Genomic DNA, 17,412 nt, shown 5'->3' with positions numbered 1-17,412 from the left:
CCTTCCGTGCAGAGCATGACCATGGATTGCAAGCAGGGACTTGCAGAAGCAATGTCATGTTAGCATGCAGGTTTAAAACCATTCTTTCCCAATCCTCAAAGGATCACTTTAACATCACTGTTTTACTTAACATACATGCACTTTGTTAGAATAAATACCACCCCCCCCCCCCCCCCCCCCCCCCCCCCCCCCCCAAAAAAAATTGGTCTTTCCATTGCAGTATGTATAGATTTAAAGAGGATTATCTTTTTTTAGTGACCGTAGTCTGAAAAGGTTAGAGGCTGTGAACATACAGCATTGTGTTTGTTGTCTGTTCTTTATCTTTTATCTAGAATTTGTAGCTTTGAAAGTAGCTCTGGTGCACAGTAAACACGCAGAGCAACAGAGAAGAATTAACAGTGATCTGTGTTAGGAATAAGGAACTGGAGCAGCTGCTGCATTGAAGGGAAATCAGATGTGACGTGTTTTTACCCCTGGGATGCTGTGGTTAAAAGTTATGTCTGTAGTTAGTCTCATCCATCGGACGTGTCCATAGTGGGGGTTGTGAAATGTGTTGTAGTGATCTCGGCTCTCTACCAATCTGCCATGTGTCCACGTCACAGCTTCCCCAAGAATAAATGGAATTAAGGGCTGAGACACAAATGCTCTTGTGTCTAGTTTTTTCAAAATATCCTAGATTCAGAGGTCACCAGTATGACGTGAAAGCATCTTTATAGCCCGAAGCCATCACATATTTAAGAATGGACGTCACAGTGGGCACGCAAGTAACTATGCTCGCGGATCTCTGAGGGAACGAATTGTGTGTGTGTGTGAACTGTTTCCCCACCGTTTTGTTATGCTGTATACAAATTCATGTCACAGGCTTTCATAAAAAAAGCGTCACAGAAATCATGTAGAACAGCAAGTTGCAGGCAAAAAAAATCTTTTTAAGCGGTCTGATTGAACACACACAAAAAAAAAGTCAAGAGGGTTCTAAAGAGTCATTAAAGGCAGATTGAAAAAGTCGGCCCGTATAAGGAAAGTGCCATTGATTTTTTTTTAAAGCCAGCTCTCTCATTCATACTCTACAGCAAGTTGCTGAGAAGGCATTTCTAGTGTTGGTATGACTCAGAAAAGCTAATAACAGCACATCTGCAGCACAGCACGTCTCTCATTTGTGTTTGGTGGAGCTAGAGGAGAGCTCTTCCGGCTTCCTGCTTTCACCGCAGCACTGCGCTGATTGGAGGGAGATAGTGACCTCATGCAAGTGAACTGCTGTACAGTAGATGTCTGGGCTTGGTAAAGTTATGAGGGGTTCAGTACCACTATAAAGTGCATCACAAAGTTATAGCCTTTGGCAGATGTTGATTCAACTCATTAATGAACTGTAATATGTACAGTTTTTTTTTTTTTTTTTAAACAACATATAAACACATCAAAATAGTGTTTCACTGAAAATTAACTGTTGCATGTATTTGTTATACTGTTCAGCATGTTGCTGGATTGTAAACCACTGTAATTGAATGTATGTGAAGACCAGTGTACAGTTCAGTTCACATACAAGAGTAAAATGTAAAGGTGACTGTAAATACTAGTCAGCTTTTTCCCCTGGCAAATAGATTCAAACGTAGATTTTCAGCCTCATAGACAACTGCTGTAATGCATGTTGGTTGGAGTTAATTTCTCTATATTGGTCTCTGCTGGGTAATGAGTCACAGTACAGTACACGATCTGTGGTTTGCCGATTCCAGGCTGAAAATATACGTGTGTGGTTTGCTCCAAAGTCTTTGGATTAAACCCAGAGTTTATAGATTTCTGAACGATTTCTGTATAGTTTTAAGTTCGTGCCCATGAAAAGGTAAAGGAGTGTGGCATTGGCTATAGGCTGGCATGTCATTGGTGCTGTCAGAGCTGTGTGTGACGTCCCCTTTTTATTTTTGATAATTGATCAACTGAAAATCAAAGTGATCTATGCTGACTTCTGGTCATGTGAATCTGGAGAATGAGAGATTGCTGTACAAGTGCTTTGCTGGCTTCCAATTTTGCCATGACCTGTAGAAGTATGCCATTGATTTGTAATATACATTTTTCTTTGTTTTTAGGTTTGTCGTGTTAATCTCCAAAAGAACCTCCTGCATTTACATGGTAACAGAGACTTCAGATCAGAGGTAAGAAATTCTAATCCTCTTCATTGGTGACATTTCAACGGGATCTTTTAATGGGACAGCGTGATTATTTTTAATGGTCAAAATCTGCTTACTTTCTGATACTTCATCATCGTGGTCTCCTATTTATTAGTCCTTAAAGACCTGAAAATAGCTACAATAAACAAAACTACGACAGCTGCTGACTGGAAACGCAGTCTGCACCAGCGCATGTTTGATCAAGTGGGTGGAAGGAAGCTGGTATAGTGGTTACTGCTGCTTGTGTTTGGGCTGGCTGAAGCAGCTGACTTCCCGCAAGGAAGCTGATCCCTGCCTACCTGTTTCCTGTGCTTGCGAGCGCCCCCGATTCAGTGCCACCATTGCCAACTCCTGAACGCTTAGCCGCTCGCCATTCGTTCAGGAAGTTGTGCCTGAAAACAAAACCGTTGCTGCAACGCGAGCTGTAAACATCTGCACTTCGTGGCTGTCCATTGGAGCCTCTGGTTGGGTTTCGAAAAAAGAGAGGCGCGCCAGGGCAGTATTTGAATCAGTAAAGTGGAAGGTTTTTTTTTCTACTCTTGTCTTTTGACTGCTGTTTCGCAAATTCACACAAGCTTGAGCAATCTTTCCAAAAGATGCATTGTGTTTTTTTTTTATGAGGTTTGTTTTTAGCTGTAGCGTAACAAAGCCTGCTGCTTGATGTCTGTGGGTTAGATTGCAGTCAGCCTTCTGTTTTGTGTCATTCACAGTAAGGCAGAGGCCATCTGCAATAGGACTGGGTTATACTGCCATGGGGACTTGGGAAAAGAAAGCTTGAACTATAGCACTAGTACTGTAGCAGCTGAGATCGTCCTCTCATTTGTAGATATTTCATCCAAACATTACACTTAAATGGTTAACGTGGCATTTCTCCATGTGGAGAGACTGCTTACAGTACATGTTGTAACATTTTATATTCTCCTTGCCATCATTAAGCTGTTTGAGGACTGGTGCAGAAGGTAGATTGAAGACTTTATATTGTTGTAACCTGGTTCTGAACATGCAAGGGAAAAGTATGCACAGAACAGTGAAACTTAAGAGGTACTGCTGTATCGCAGCACTCATCCAATATGTGCCGCACTGGAGGCTTCTACAGCATATTGTCATCAATGTGACCACCAATTGCCAGCAATTCATGGCTAATGAATACATGCTTTACAGGCTGTTCTTGTTGGCTGTTTTGTTTTGCACTTGACACAAGATCTCAACTGCAGCGGTTCTGCTGTGTGCAGAGTTCCACTGCACAGTGGCCTATACCTTTTCAACTTGCCAGAAATGGTTGGAGATTTAAGAACAGTGCTCTCCAGTTATTGGTTTTTTTTGTGCTAATTTAGGTTTGGTGGTCCAGTGGTTTAAGAAAAGGGCTTGCTACCAGGTGGTTCTGGGTTCAAATCCTGGCTCAGCCACTGACTCACTGAGGCCCTGAGCAAGTCACTTCACCTGCTTGTGCTCCGGATCCTTAGGAGGGAATGTAAAACCCAGGTCCTATTGCGGGGTACCGAATCGTAATATCAGAATTATTTTCTATCAAAATGAAGAGTTTTGAGTTAATATTAAACAATCATCTAGGGAAGTTTATTTTGGGAGATTTAGAGGCTGAAACGATCTTGCACTCTCAGCTTCCACTTCAAAGAAATAAGCATGGTGAATAAAATGCCTCCAGGTTCCTCACTTTTGAGACTGGTTGCCTGTCTGTGTTTATTAAGAGGCTGAATGAAATATTTGCTGCTGCTACTACTTCAGATTTGGACTGGGTTTCTTGCTGTCATAATGTGACTAGTTATGTGGTCGACAACAAACCAGAACTCAAATTACTTAAGGCTTTACACAAATCCAAAAAAGTAGATGTTTGCTGGGACAATTGGAGCCCAAGTTCAGTATTGCAGTATTTGGCATTGATAATCTGCTGTTGAGCAATTGGAAATCACAAGACTGTAACTGTGTGCAGTCATATTTCTTCCATATAACAGATGTGTTAATTGTTGTGTCAAAATGAATGCTATGGAAATGCATCTGAATGCTGTAAAATGGTATACTTTCAATAGGGTATACTTTCATTGCAAATCATTGACCACCAACACATATATTTTAAATGTTTATTTAACATTAAGCGGTTGCCATATTTTAAAGATGTAAATCCAAGTTTGATAGATTAAATGTTGAAACATTTTGTGTAAACTGTCATGCACATTTCCAATGCCAAAGTTGACTTTATTAAGTATTTGTAGTCACCTTAATATTTGCATTTGTTTTAATTCAAATTTGACGTTGATAATCACATTCAGTATTTAATTGGAGGGATACAATGCAGCAGGATGCTATAAATGATGAAACTTTTTTAACTAAAAGTGAAATTCAGTGCTAAATCCACATTAAACAGGTCGATTTTAGGTTTAACGTCTAGTGAAATACTACACTGTTTAAACTTTATTTATTGCATTTATATACCGCTTTTATACAAAAGTATCGCAAAGCACTGTACAGTACATGGCAGAAAAAAAGAACAAACCACAATACATTTGTATAGCGTGTCACAAATACAACTGACCCAGTCAGACCATTTAAATAGCAGATTTAAATAACAGTGTACACATAATACAAAAGCAGCAATTTTTTAAAGCTACATTAAAACCCACTGAGATAAGAAAGCCATTTTATAAAAGTGTGTTTTTAGTCTTGACTTGAAAACAGTCCCAGCTTCCCTGACAAACAAAGGCCGAGCATTCCATGATTTAGGAGCTCTGCAAGATAAAACCCTCCCTCCTCCCGTGTTGCTTTTGTTGACCCTGGGAATAACCAGCAGCCCTGCATCCTGTGATGTCAGAGTGCAGTTTGGAAGATACAGGGTTCGTAACTCTTGCTAAGGTCCTGGTGCTAAGGTCTGTGGAAACCTGTTTTCCATGTAAAGACCTATGAAAATAAATACATTTGCCTGTCCATAGGTCTTAACAAAGACGAAACTCGTTTTTCCTGCCTGCGTTTGCAGAGGTGAATTGTTTAATTGTTATACGTTATAAAACTGCAGTAGCAAGAAAGTACTTGGATTGTGTGTAAATACACAAAATACTCCCTATGGAACTGTAATGTAGCTTTTAAATCTCACGTTGTGTAACTTTAATGGGGTTATATAGGGAAACGGTTTTCAGAGCCTTGCCCTTTATTTACCTGTGCTGGCTGTATTGCTTGTGTTTTGGAGTGTCCCATTGTAGAAGGGTCACAGTAGAAGGCGAGAGGACCAGATTCTTTGGGTGGGAGGTGAAAACTATACTAAGCATCAAAAGAAAGGTATCACTTATATTTGGATAAAATTTACTAGATTTATTGAAAAAAGACAAACTGTGTTTTAGAGCAGGTGCAGTGACTTTGTATTGCTGATTAACAATTGACATCATGAAGATGATGCAGAATGATCTGTCGCTCTCGGGCAGGTGTTGTGACTCTTGGGCTCCCAGTTCGTGGCCTGTCATTGACAGAGTGTGTCTGGTTATACCGTCTCGCCAGGTTTGAAATCGCTGGCTGTGAGCACCCAGGACGGCGAGCCACAGTGTACTGCCCTAGTCCAGCATCCAACATGCCGATCGCTCGAAAGCGCTGCTCTCTTGACAGGCGTGGCGTATTGTTTTTTTTTTTTTTCTGTGATTTTCTTTATTGCTTTCATTCAAGCTTGCAACTCAACAGCTGAAATCACTCCATATCCAGTGTCCAATCAACTGTCTCACTAATTAGGTGATTAAGTGCATATGCTTCAGTCATAGTCACTCAAGCGTGTCGTGGGCAAGGATGAGCGATCAAGTGATTAAAAAGAAACCAAAAAAATGTTGTCAATGCCTGTCATTTTATATACCTTTTTTTTCAAAAATAAATGTGTTATGATAGTGATGTTTCTTTTGATGCTTGGTATATATTCAAAGGAGGTATGTAGATACAGTATAGGGAGAGTAAGGTTCATTAAGATTCTATATTTGGCTATAACCAAATTGCTCGGACCACTACCCAGTAACAGAGATAGTCTAAATAAAATGTTTATTATTATTATTATTATTATTATTATGATGATGATGATATTTTTTTTTTAAACCTATGTTAAGGGTTAGTTTGGGTTGTACGGGCTTTGAGGTTCATAACTTGCAGTCTTAACCCTCCTTTAGTTAGTTGATGTTGTGTATTTTCACGGTAAAGATCTGTGTTGGTCGCTGTCATGCTGCTGCAGTGCAGTGTCACTCATCCTTTATTTTCGGATTGTTTCTCTTGTCCCCTCTCTCCTCTCGGGTGCAGAAGATGGCAGTGTGGATCCAAGCCCAGCAGCTGCAGGGGGAGGCCTTGCACCAGATGCAGTCTCTGTATGGCCAGCACTTTCCCATAGAAGTTCGTCATTACCTCTCGCAGTGGATTGAGGGTCAGACATGGTACGTAACAGTGGAAATTACGAGTGAGCTAGGAACTGATCTGGGTGCAAATCTGGCTGCTCGGGCCACAAATGGAGTGGGTTTAATGGTCAATCTAGTCCCCAGTAGTCCACAAAACCTGTTCAGACTGCATCTCTATTGGGTGTATGTTTTTGGAGGTTAAACTGCGCCATATTGATTGTACTAAATACATAAAGAATCTCTAGGTCATAGTCATTTTGTTTTTTTTGCAAATGCTGACAGCTGTGGTTTTTTGGCCTGGGATGTGCGTGTTTGTCTGCATGCTACTAACATGCTACTAACATGCTTAGTTACATTTTACAGGGACTCGATCGATCTGGAAAACCCCCAGGAAGAATTTCGAGCAAAACGTCTGCTGGAGAGTTTGGTGCAGGAGCTGCAAAACAAAGCCGAACATCAAGTTGGGGAGGATGGTTTTCTACTGAAAATCAAACTAGGGCACTACGCCAGTCAACTGAAGGTTCGTTACTCAGCACTAGTATTAACAGGAATCCCTTTCGAGACATGGTCGATGAGCCTGCACAGTCAGAGTCCTTCCAAATATCTTAACTCCCAATTAAAAAGATGTATTTGCATGAACAGTGCAGTCATTTTTAAGTAAAGCAAAACCACCAGTATGTTCACTCTCAACCTTAATTTATTAGCTCTAAGTGTTTTACAGGCTTTATTATGACCAATACTAGCTTGTAGGTGAGCTACATTCATTGGCATAGATATCAGACTAATATTGCTAGCATGATATTTCCTCTTGTAGAAAGCAGCACAGTAAGAATTTGGCTGACCTCAGTGGATCACTTCACATGTAAGCAATGCCTTGTTTAGAGATGCATTTGTTTTACATTATTTTCCTCAGTCCATGCTCAGTAAAACCTGCACAGGGTACTGCAAGCTAAGTGACAGGTTAACAAAGGTGTTTGTTGTTTGAGTTGGCACGGTTCTGATCTGGCGGCTGTCAGATTTACGGTCTTTCGCTGTGTTTGATTGAGGCCAGCTTGTTTTTCTAGAGCACCTATGACCGATGTCCATTGGAGCTGGTTAGATGTATAAAACACATTCTGTACACCGAGCAGAGACTTGTGCGGGAAGCAACTGATGTAAGTATTTTTTTTATTCATACAGTTTTTGTTCTGATTTCTTGTATGTAAGGTACAATATTTAAATTATGGTTTTGGAAGAACACATTTTTAATTATCAGTACAACCAGAAGCGACTAACATACTGGGTGATATTACTATTGTGGTTGGAAAAACAAAAACCTGGGCCATTTTAGCTTAAGACAGATCAACTGATTCAACAAAAGATGACGTTTCAGCTAATTGGTGTCGAGAATCTTTCAGTAGCACTGAATGCTGAGTCCATTTGTGTTTTAAAAAAAAAAAAAAAAAGCATTTGTGTGACATCACCCCCGTTGATCTTTTGATTGATTCATTCTACAAATCTTCTACCTAAAAGTGGCTGTGTGGTTTTAAAGAGCAGGGGAGTGCAGGGTAGGTGTGTTGTTGATTAATGAATCCACAGGAAACTGTTGATTTGTCAATGAAAACCATAAAAGCAGCACTTTTTCCCCTGTGTTTTCAGTCTAGCTCCCCTGGTGGAGGCTTGCTAGACAGCATGTCTCAGAAGCACCTCCAGATCAACCAGTCCTTCGAGGAGCTGCGTATGATGACCCAGGACACTGAGAATGACCTGCGCAAGCTGCAGCACAACCAGGAGTACTTCATCATCCAGTACCAGGAGAGCTTGCGCATACAGGGTGAGCGACACACACGCTGGGGAGTTCTCTTTATCGGAGTGAAGGATTCGAATGGAGTAACGTCTCCCCCTTTTTTCCCGTCCTTTTCACCCACAAGATCTAGTGTAGTATCGCATGAGGAAAGCCGTGCCAGTAATGTGCCTGTGTTTCTGGTGCCAGTGATGGAAGTGTGGCATATTGGTGACTGTGAGCTGCCTTTTTGCTTCATCCAATAGCAGATTGGGAGCGCATACTCCAGAACTGGGAGCCTAGTGCCACGTTTCCATCTGACATCCAGGACTGACTTTATTCAGGTGTTTCAAAAGTCGTCTTTATCTACGTCACACAAGCATATCAATATGAAATCGGTTTCAATGGGTACTCTTGTCAGTCTCTGTTAGGATTGTGGGATTGCAGAACTCAGAGTCTCCAAATACCTAATGACCGTTAACCCTTAACTGTTACGCTTTGTGGAGTGCTGGATTAGAAATACTAAATTCAATTCCAAAGTCTTTTTCAGTGTCGTCAAATACGCCATCCGCTGCATGATACCAGTCTGTAAATCTCATCTGGTTCTCTTATCAAAATGGCGCTGCCACCTTTTCCGTCTTCAGCCTACAGCCCATTCAGCAGGTTTCCATGAAGACGGTGAAAAAGATTCTAATTGAAACGTTTGTCATTGAATTCAAGTTTCTTTTACTACCTAATGACTGTCCAATGCAAAAGAATGCAGGAGGCAGATTTTAAATTTCATTCTCCAAAAGAAATATACATCAGAAAAAAAAATGTGTGTTTGTTGTCCTCGGGAAGTAAAAGCTGGATCAATACCTCAAATCATGGGTGCACTGAACCAATTGAACCAAATCGGCTCATTATTTAGCGATCCCTCTAAAACCAGGAGCACTCCAGACCTCAAGGTTAAGGGATTCGTTTCCCCCCCCATGCCCCCTGGACGTTACCCACTGAGTGACTCTGTGCTTGCCTCTGCTCCCCAGCTCAGCTGTCCAGCCTGACTAATCTCCCACCCGCTGACCGTCTCTTGAGAGAACCCGCTCTGCAGACCAAAAGAGCCACTGTGGAGGCCTGGTTAACGAGGGAAGCTAATACACTACAGAAATACAGACTGGTAAGTACTGTGTGTGGGGTCTTTAAAGGACACCAAATGCAATATTTAAAAGCGTAACTTTGTAAGTTTTGTCTCATGTACATTTCAAACATGTAACTATTTAAAATTCAGTAAGTCGAAGACCCTCGCTACAAGCTTCAGCAGTACGTTTTGGATCACGTTTTGATATTTTGTCTTGGTTCTCGTGGCGCAGGATCTAGCTGAGAAGCACCAGAAGACACTGCAGTTGCTCCACAAGCAGCAGACCATCATCCTGGACGACGAGCTCATCCAGTGGAAGCGGCGGCAGCAGCTGTCAGGCAACGGGGGACCTCCTGAGGGAGGCCTGGATGTGGTGCAGTCCTGGTGGGTATCTCAGGGAGGGGGGGCTGCGCAAGGCTGGGCTTGCTTCATAATCGGATAGGGGACCAACATGGAAATTCAGGGGACGGAGATCCTGGAGGCTCAGAAGGTCTCCTGGAACCAGGTTTCAAGCCTCTGTTCCTGAGAAAGTGACTTCATGTTCCCTCAGCTTCAGACTTCACATCTGTAGTTTTTTAAAGATGTTTAAAGCAGACGTGTCCGTATGAGAATGCACAATGCTCAGGCTCATTCCTCTTGTCCTTGATCTGGCTTCCTCTGTTAGGTGTGAGAAACTGGCAGAGATAAACTGGCAGAACCGACAGCAGATCAGGAGAGCAGAACATCTCCGACAGCAGCTGCCCATTCCAGGCCCAATAGAAGAGTTACTCACCGATCTCAACAAGCATATCACAGACATTATATCCGCGCTCGTGACAAGGTTTGTACTGCCTTCTGAGTTTCTGTTTCACAGAGAGAGAGTGAGGATCCAGTGCAATGCAGAGTGGTTGGGAACTTGCATAGCATGCATGCTTAAGTTTGTTCGTCTTTCTCACTCTTGATCTGAACAAAATACTGATAGTTGTATGAAATATGTGCTCTGGCCCATTGAATAAGCACTCAGTAATACACATCTAGTTACCTGTACACTGTGGCTTATGAAACGCATAGTAAAACCTGGAATGCCTTATTTCCCTATGTGTATGTACGAGTGACATACTTTTAAGAGTATGCTATTAGATATGCTGGGAGATACTGGTGTACATCTGTGTAATGGTACACATTTCTACAGCGTGTTCTCGTCAGGAATGTAATGTTATGGTGTGCTTGTGTTGGAACAGCACCTTTATTATTGAGAAGCAGCCCCCCCAGGTGTTGAAAACGCAGACGAAGTTTGCCGCTACAGTGCGCTTGCTGGTTGGGGGGAAGTTGAATGTCCACATGAACCCGCCTCAGGTGAAAGCCACGATAATCAGCGAGCAGCAAGCCAAGACCCTCTTGAAAAAAGAGAACACCAGGAAGTAAGGATTTCCTTTTTTATTTCCCACCTGTGCTCGGAAACTTCTGTTGTTACATATAGGCATGGCTGATATGCTGCAGTGTGCATCACCCTTGTTGCTATTCCTGTGTTCATTCAGATCAAAGCTGATGTCCACTCCTTTGTTTCAGTGACAGTAGTGGAGAGATCCTAAACAATAACTGTGTAATGGAATATCACCAAGCCACAGGAACCCTGAGTGCCCACTTTAGAAACATGGTGAGTTGTGAGTTTTGGGTTACAATAACAGATTTGCCTTTGGAACCCTTCAAACCTCTGCTTGTAGTTGCAGGAGCCTGCTTGTTTGAGATCTCAGGCTGAAGTAAAGGCATGCATTTTGATAGGCCAGAGGAAACTTGTGTGTGTACCTGTGGCGTAAACAGATTCAACTGGAGTAGAATTTTTAAATTGCACGTGATTGGGGGACACTTGTGCGCGGGAGACCACTTTTATCCAGAAGTGAAGATGGGTGTCTGCAATGGTATATTTCTGTGTTTTCAAGCTGTTTTTCGCTTCTTTGTCAGTCCTTAAAAAGGATCAAGCGCTCAGATCGGCGAGGGGCAGAGTCGGTAACAGAAGAGAAGTTCACAATCCTGTTCGAGTCACAGTTTAGCGTCGGTGGAAATGAACTAATGTTTCAAGTAAAGGTACGGGTTGGAGTGGCTTGTTTGGGGTTGCTGGGGGGAATAAGACTCAAGTATGTAGAAGTAATTTCTGATTTTATATATAGTGTAATAATATATTTGACACATATTTATTATGCATGAAAACAAAATATTAACCCTGAATACTTTTATAACTTGGTGAAACAGTAATTACTAATCAGGAGTCAGGAAATCTACTGATTTGTGTGGTGTGCATGCATAAAACATTTCTCCGTGTTCACGACCTGATTCCTTTCTCTCTCCAGACGTTATCACTCCCTGTAGTAGTGATAGTTCATGGAAGCCAAGACAACAATGCCACTGCCACGGTTCTCTGGGATAATGCATTTGCTGAGCCAGTGAGATTCCTTTTTTTGTTGAATTTGTTGGGGTTTTTTTTATTTTTTTTTTCCAAAACTAGAAATAAATGACTACTGCAAAATAGCTTTAGCAGTGGTCACCTCTTGCACTTTTACAGCATATGTCAGAAAATAATTTTCATTTATCTTTCATTTTTCGCATTTATTTATTTGATTATATACTTACATATTGCACTACTAATATGCCATTGTAGATGTAACTTGTAATCCTTACTTGTTGCATTGTTGTTCATATTGTATTTAGTAGCAATATTTGCACCCACTGTAAACTATACTGTGTTTAAATATTAATGTTGCACTGTAACCCTGTAACACCTGTAAGTCACCTTGGATAAAGGCATCTGCCAAATAAATAAATATTTCATGAGGAGGAGTCATGAGGAGCACTCGGCCGAGTATTTTGGAACTAGGATATTCCTTAAAGGTATCCTAAACAAGATAAAGGTTTCTTGACATAGTGAAGACTTTATCTTGTAGTATACATTTAATACACTTTTATAGCATACCCTTTTAATGGAACCAGTTTTGATATAACTGTGCATGGAGTTCCACGTGCTTTTACAATGTGCGAAGATCATACCTTTTTCAATATGAACAGTGTCTTTGTAGCACAGGTTAATTAGTCATATAGCAGATGCTTTTATCACTTCACTTAGGGGGTGAACAATGCATCACAACTGTCACTTACAGTAGGATCTCGTTTGAAGGATGGCGCACAAGGAGGTTAAGTGACTCGCTCAGGGTCACACACAGTGAGTCAGTGGCTGAGCTGGGATTCAAACTGGAACCTCCTGGTAGCAAGCCTCTTTCTTCAACCGCTGGACTGCCAAGTCTCCTATACTGAGCTCTTCCAAAAAAAAAAAAAAAAAAGCCCCACGCTTCATTTTGAAGTGTTGACTCTAGATCTTGCTACAGCCTCTCCTTTGTCGCTCTGCAGGGAAGGGTGCCGTTCTCAGTTCCTGACAAAGTGCTTTGGCCGCAGCTCTGTGAGGCTCTCAACATGAAGCTCAAGGCAGAAATGCAGAGTAGCAGGGGCCTGTCGGAGGAGAATCTGGTGTTCCTGGCACAGAAAGCTTTCAGCAGCTCCAGCATCAACCCGGAGGAGTACCGCAGCTTGACCATGACCTGGTCACAGTTCAATAGGGTGAGGCTTTCCGATGTGTCGACGAAGGGAGGCGGTTACAGCACATAAAAACAACGGACTGAAATATCACCGCCATCAAATCTGACGTATTCTACTTTAGAATCTGGCTGTCATCATATCCTGCTGATTTAAGAGAAAAAAAAATAGGAGCTCTCAAACCCATCTTCTTTCTAAAGCTCTATTTTGGTACCATAAACATACAGATTCATTTTAGTAAATAAAAATCTTCAGTATTTTTTTTTTTTTTACCCAGCAGATGTATATTTCATGTGTAAAGTCAAATCTGTGTATGTCTGATAACACAAGTAAGATCTGTTAAATAACTCTGAATATTATTGTTTTTTTAATATAGGAAAGTTTACCTGGCCGGAACTTCACATTTTGGCAGTGGTTTGATGGTGTTATGGAGCTCACAAAAAAGCACCTGAAGCCTCATTGGAACGATGGGTAGGAGAATTATTTGATTTAGCAGACTTCCTTGTTCCATTCAAACCATGCGACACTTTAATTTTTAACCCCTGCTGGCCAAGCTTACTGTCCATATATAGAGAGAGGGAGCAGGCTGTTCAGTCAATTCGGCAAGACAAGCTCAGAGACAGATCAATAATAAAAAGTAAATATTGGATCAACAGAATCACTCAACATAAATGATAACAGCAGAAAGACAAGTCAGTAAAATTGCCTCTTACCTCTTGCTGGACAGGGGGAGTCTTGGTGCAGACCAGTGCACTAAAACTACATCTTCACACATTAAAAGGTGACCCCTCACTTTGTCTCTGATGCAGGGCTATCCTGGGGTTTGTGAACAAGCAGCAGGCGCAGGACATGCTCATGTCGAAGCCGAACGGCACGTTTCTGCTGCGCTTCAGCGACTCAGAGATTGGAGGCATAACGATTGCCTGGGTGGCGGACAATCCCAATAAAGCCGGTAGGTTTGGCTTACGGTATTTGCTTGACTTGTCAAACACTATTGTTTTCTTCCAAGGAACGCACATCAGATAGCAGTTGTTAAAAATAGCTTTGTTTTTTTTTTGTTCTTTTTTTATGTGGGCTGTTTAAAAATGTGTGGCCAAAAAACAAAAAGATGATGATATTTTTGATGCTGGAGCTTTCGTGAAATGACTTGTTCTTTGCTTTATTATTAATATTATTATTATTATTATTATTATTATTATTATTGTTTATTTAGCGGACGCCTTTATCCAGGGTGACTTACAGAGACTAGGGCGTGTGAACTATGCATCAGCTGCAGAGTCACTTACAACAACGTCTCACCCCAAAGACGCAGCACAAGGAGGTTAAGTGACTTGCTCCAGGGTCACAGTGAGTCAGTAAGTGTGCTGGGATTTGAACCGGGGACCACTGGACCACACAGCCTCCTAATTGGTCATTGGCAGATGCTTTTATCCAAAGCGACTTAGAGACTAGGAGGTGAATTATGCATCACAACTGCTGTTGCAGAGTCTCTTCCAATAGGACCTCGGTTGTTTTACGTCTCATCTGAAGGACGGAGCACAAGGAGGTGTAGTGACCTGCTCAGGGTCACACACAGAGAGTCAGCGGCTGAGCCGGGATTAGAACCGGGGACCTCCTGAAAATCACTTTACCTTTTGAGTGTAATGCTGGTTTTAATTGATACAGTATAGCGCCTGATTTATTATTGTGATGTTTTTGTTTTTTATTTCCAGGGGAGAGGATGGTCTGGAATTTAATGCCGTACACAACCAAAGATTTCTCTATCCGATCTTTAGCTGACCGCATTAGTGATCTGAACCACCTGCTGTTTCTGTATCCCGACAGACCGAAAGATGAAGTTTTCTCAAAATACTACACCCCTCCTCTGTGTAAGCCTAGTTCTGTTTCTTTTCTGTTGTCAGAACCTCCAAGTTCATAATTCAAAGCTCCAGATGTGGTCAAGGCTAATTTTTTGTCACAGCCGTATTCTTTTAAATGACACTTATTCTTTCCCTTGCAGCTAAAGCAGTGGATGGATACGTAAAGCCACAGATCAAACAAGTAGTACCAGAGTGAGTTGACCCAGCACCTCTTCAATTCCTGACAGGTTTAAATAAACTGAAACAATGCACTTGTTCATTAGCTGGAAGACTGGGAGTCTGAATTCAGTCTAGTCTATCGTTCCACTATGACTTACTATGACAAAGCCTATTCCTGTATTTGAGCAGCACAGAATGCATTTTTGTCCAGCCCGAACTTTTCCATGGTTTCAACTCGCTTTGCAAATTGCATCGACCTCTATAGCAGCAGACTGATTTTCTTCAGCTTGAGGATGAGTAACTGAAGCAGTGCACGCATTTCTTTAGTTCTGATTTCAAAAAGGGTTGCTATAGCAGCCTTTTCTCATTCAGTATACTTTTAGGATCACCAATACCGTCTGAGCTGTGAAGATGGTGTCTCCTATTAAAGCCCCTTCTTTTTTAGAGTAGATAGTCATTAGCTGCTCCGTGAGGCAATGGCCTTTGAGTTTCATTAACATACATCAGCTGCTTCCCTCTGTAATTGCCTCTGCTGTATTCCTTTCTCTCTCCGTTGTTGCCTTTGTATTTGGCGCTCCAGGCTGTGTTTCAACAGGGGCATTAATTCTGTTAGGATTGTCTTCAGGGTCGGTGTTGAAAATGCAATTGTCTACCCAGTGCATTCGAATTAGGATCTGCCATTATCCCTGTACTTTTAAAATGCCAATTGCCCATTACCGTTTTAATTGGATGTGTTCCTGCTTCAATATCCTGCATTTGTGTAATGTGACTGAGTGAATTATACACATGCCACATATATTATGTTTACACCAGACAGTGACCAGCTGTGGAAAAGCCATACTACTTTTTTTTTTTTTTTCTCTAGGTTTGCCACAGCCTCTTCAGATTCTACAGGTGGAAATCAAGCATTCATGGATCACGCTTCGTCACCTGCTGTAAGCCATTCACACGCATATGGAATGTATCCGCCAAGGTAGGTAATCCTGCCTTAAGAGTCTCTGAAACACCCCACAAGTGCTGCGCTACACTCCAGCTTATCCATCTGGTTGGGATCTTCTGCTTGACATCTTATTCATTTTCGAACTTACAAATCTAACTCCCTAACCGGCAGTTGAAACTGTTTTTTTTTTATTTTTCATGAGTGGAATATTCTTTTTAAACAATGTCTTCAGTTCCCTATTTAGTGCACTACAGAAGGCACTAGAAACATCTGTACACCTGCCTTTACCATTAAAACAGTATCAGTACAGCTGTGGCCAAAAGTTTTGCATCACCTAGAATTTTAGGATTGAGACATAATTTTAAAATAAATAAATAAACTATATGAACATTCATTTAGATCTTTTATTTAACATCATGCAATCAAAGAAACTACAAAATGATTTTGCAAGTCTACCAGCAGCCTCATAGTAGTACAGTAGTATTTCATGTTAGATTTCGAAAGGTCACATTTTTTAAATTGGTCAGTTTTTCGTTAAGTATATGGGAAAACTACAAACAGCTATGTTACACTGTTCAGCAGGTTTCATTCAACTTTATGATGCAAAGTGTGTTAATTCTATAGGGTGATTTTGCACAACTTTTGGCCAGAGCTGTAGTATAAAACAAGATGTTTTGGGTCAAATAAGGTAACAGAGGATTTTTGCTAACAGGATCTCGTATTCAATCTAGATGTAAGTTTTTTGTCGTGATTGATTCCCTTTTATTACTGTGTTAATAAATGGGGCACTGCCATCTACAAGACTTTGTAGTCTGAATAGAACACCCACTACAAACCCCTGGAGGGCAGACAGCGTGACAAACTAAATGAATCCCTTTAATCTCATTCCCTAGCGCTGATTCAATGCTGGATGGAGATGGGGATTTTGACCTGGATGACACAATGGATGTAGCGAGACATGTGGAAGAGCTGCTGCGTAGACCAATGGAAAGTCAGTGGATCGGAAACAACCAGTCGTGACCCCATAGCCTCTCCTAAAGAAAACCAGATAGATTTTCTGATGGTTTAATTCCATTTTTTTTTTTTTATTTTAAAACAATTTGAAATGTTAATCCTTTTTTTTTTTTTGTTTTTTTTTTGAGCACACTCATGCAATGCAATGCATTTTTTTTTTTTTTTTTTTTGGTGGAAAAGTCTCGTTATTTGCTTGCAAAACAAATAACGCTGCAGTTAATACTACAGGGAGATATATAGCTTATTATATTGTAAATGTTATTCGCCTGCTTTATTCTTATTGCTTTGCTGTTTTGGATTTTAGAGAGAGAGAGAGAGAGAGAGAGAGAGAGAGAGAGAGAACCTACTGTACAAAAAAAAAACCAGTTCATTCGACCTGAAGTTGTTTACTGCAGATATTTGATTTCACTGCCCTTTACCTAAAAAAAAAAAAAAACAAAACCAAATGAAACATTGTTTTCTTTATTAAGT

The 17,412-nt window shown here is 41.1% G+C and overlaps 1 protein-coding gene across 2 annotated transcripts in view; it reads left to right on the top strand.

Annotated features, from left to right (window-relative positions):
• Positions 1 to 17,073, top strand: part of LOC121324059 (signal transducer and activator of transcription 5B-like) — a 36,900-nt gene extending 19,827 nt beyond the window's left edge. For both annotated transcript variants that reach the window (XM_041265479.1, XM_041265478.1), the window contains exons 2-20: positions 2,082 to 2,147; positions 6,438 to 6,568; positions 6,893 to 7,049; positions 7,594 to 7,683; positions 8,168 to 8,342; positions 9,317 to 9,447; positions 9,641 to 9,792; positions 10,073 to 10,228; positions 10,629 to 10,808; positions 10,957 to 11,044; positions 11,350 to 11,472; positions 11,736 to 11,828; positions 12,787 to 12,993; positions 13,346 to 13,440; positions 13,779 to 13,921; positions 14,682 to 14,837; positions 14,969 to 15,020; positions 15,853 to 15,960; positions 16,821 to 17,073. In XM_041265479.1, the coding sequence (XP_041121413.1) occupies positions 6,441 to 6,568; positions 6,893 to 7,049; positions 7,594 to 7,683; positions 8,168 to 8,342; positions 9,317 to 9,447; positions 9,641 to 9,792; positions 10,073 to 10,228; positions 10,629 to 10,808; positions 10,957 to 11,044; positions 11,350 to 11,472; positions 11,736 to 11,828; positions 12,787 to 12,993; positions 13,346 to 13,440; positions 13,779 to 13,921; positions 14,682 to 14,837; positions 14,969 to 15,020; positions 15,853 to 15,960; positions 16,821 to 16,947 (2,361 nt within the window). In that variant the 5' untranslated portion in view covers positions 2,082 to 2,147; positions 6,438 to 6,440 and the 3' untranslated portion in view covers positions 16,948 to 17,073. The remainder of the gene's footprint in view (positions 1 to 2,081; positions 2,148 to 6,437; positions 6,569 to 6,892; positions 7,050 to 7,593; positions 7,684 to 8,167; positions 8,343 to 9,316; positions 9,448 to 9,640; positions 9,793 to 10,072; positions 10,229 to 10,628; positions 10,809 to 10,956; positions 11,045 to 11,349; positions 11,473 to 11,735; positions 11,829 to 12,786; positions 12,994 to 13,345; positions 13,441 to 13,778; positions 13,922 to 14,681; positions 14,838 to 14,968; positions 15,021 to 15,852; positions 15,961 to 16,820) is intronic.
• Positions 17,074 to 17,412: the final 339 nt, after the last annotated feature.

This window comes from Polyodon spathula, chromosome 12, assembly GCF_017654505.1.
Source record: "Polyodon spathula isolate WHYD16114869_AA chromosome 12, ASM1765450v1, whole genome shotgun sequence".
NCBI lineage: Eukaryota > Metazoa > Chordata > Actinopteri > Acipenseriformes > Polyodontidae > Polyodon > Polyodon spathula.
Note: the sequence above shows the minus strand (reverse complement) of the source record. Positions and strands in the feature narration are given on the sequence as shown.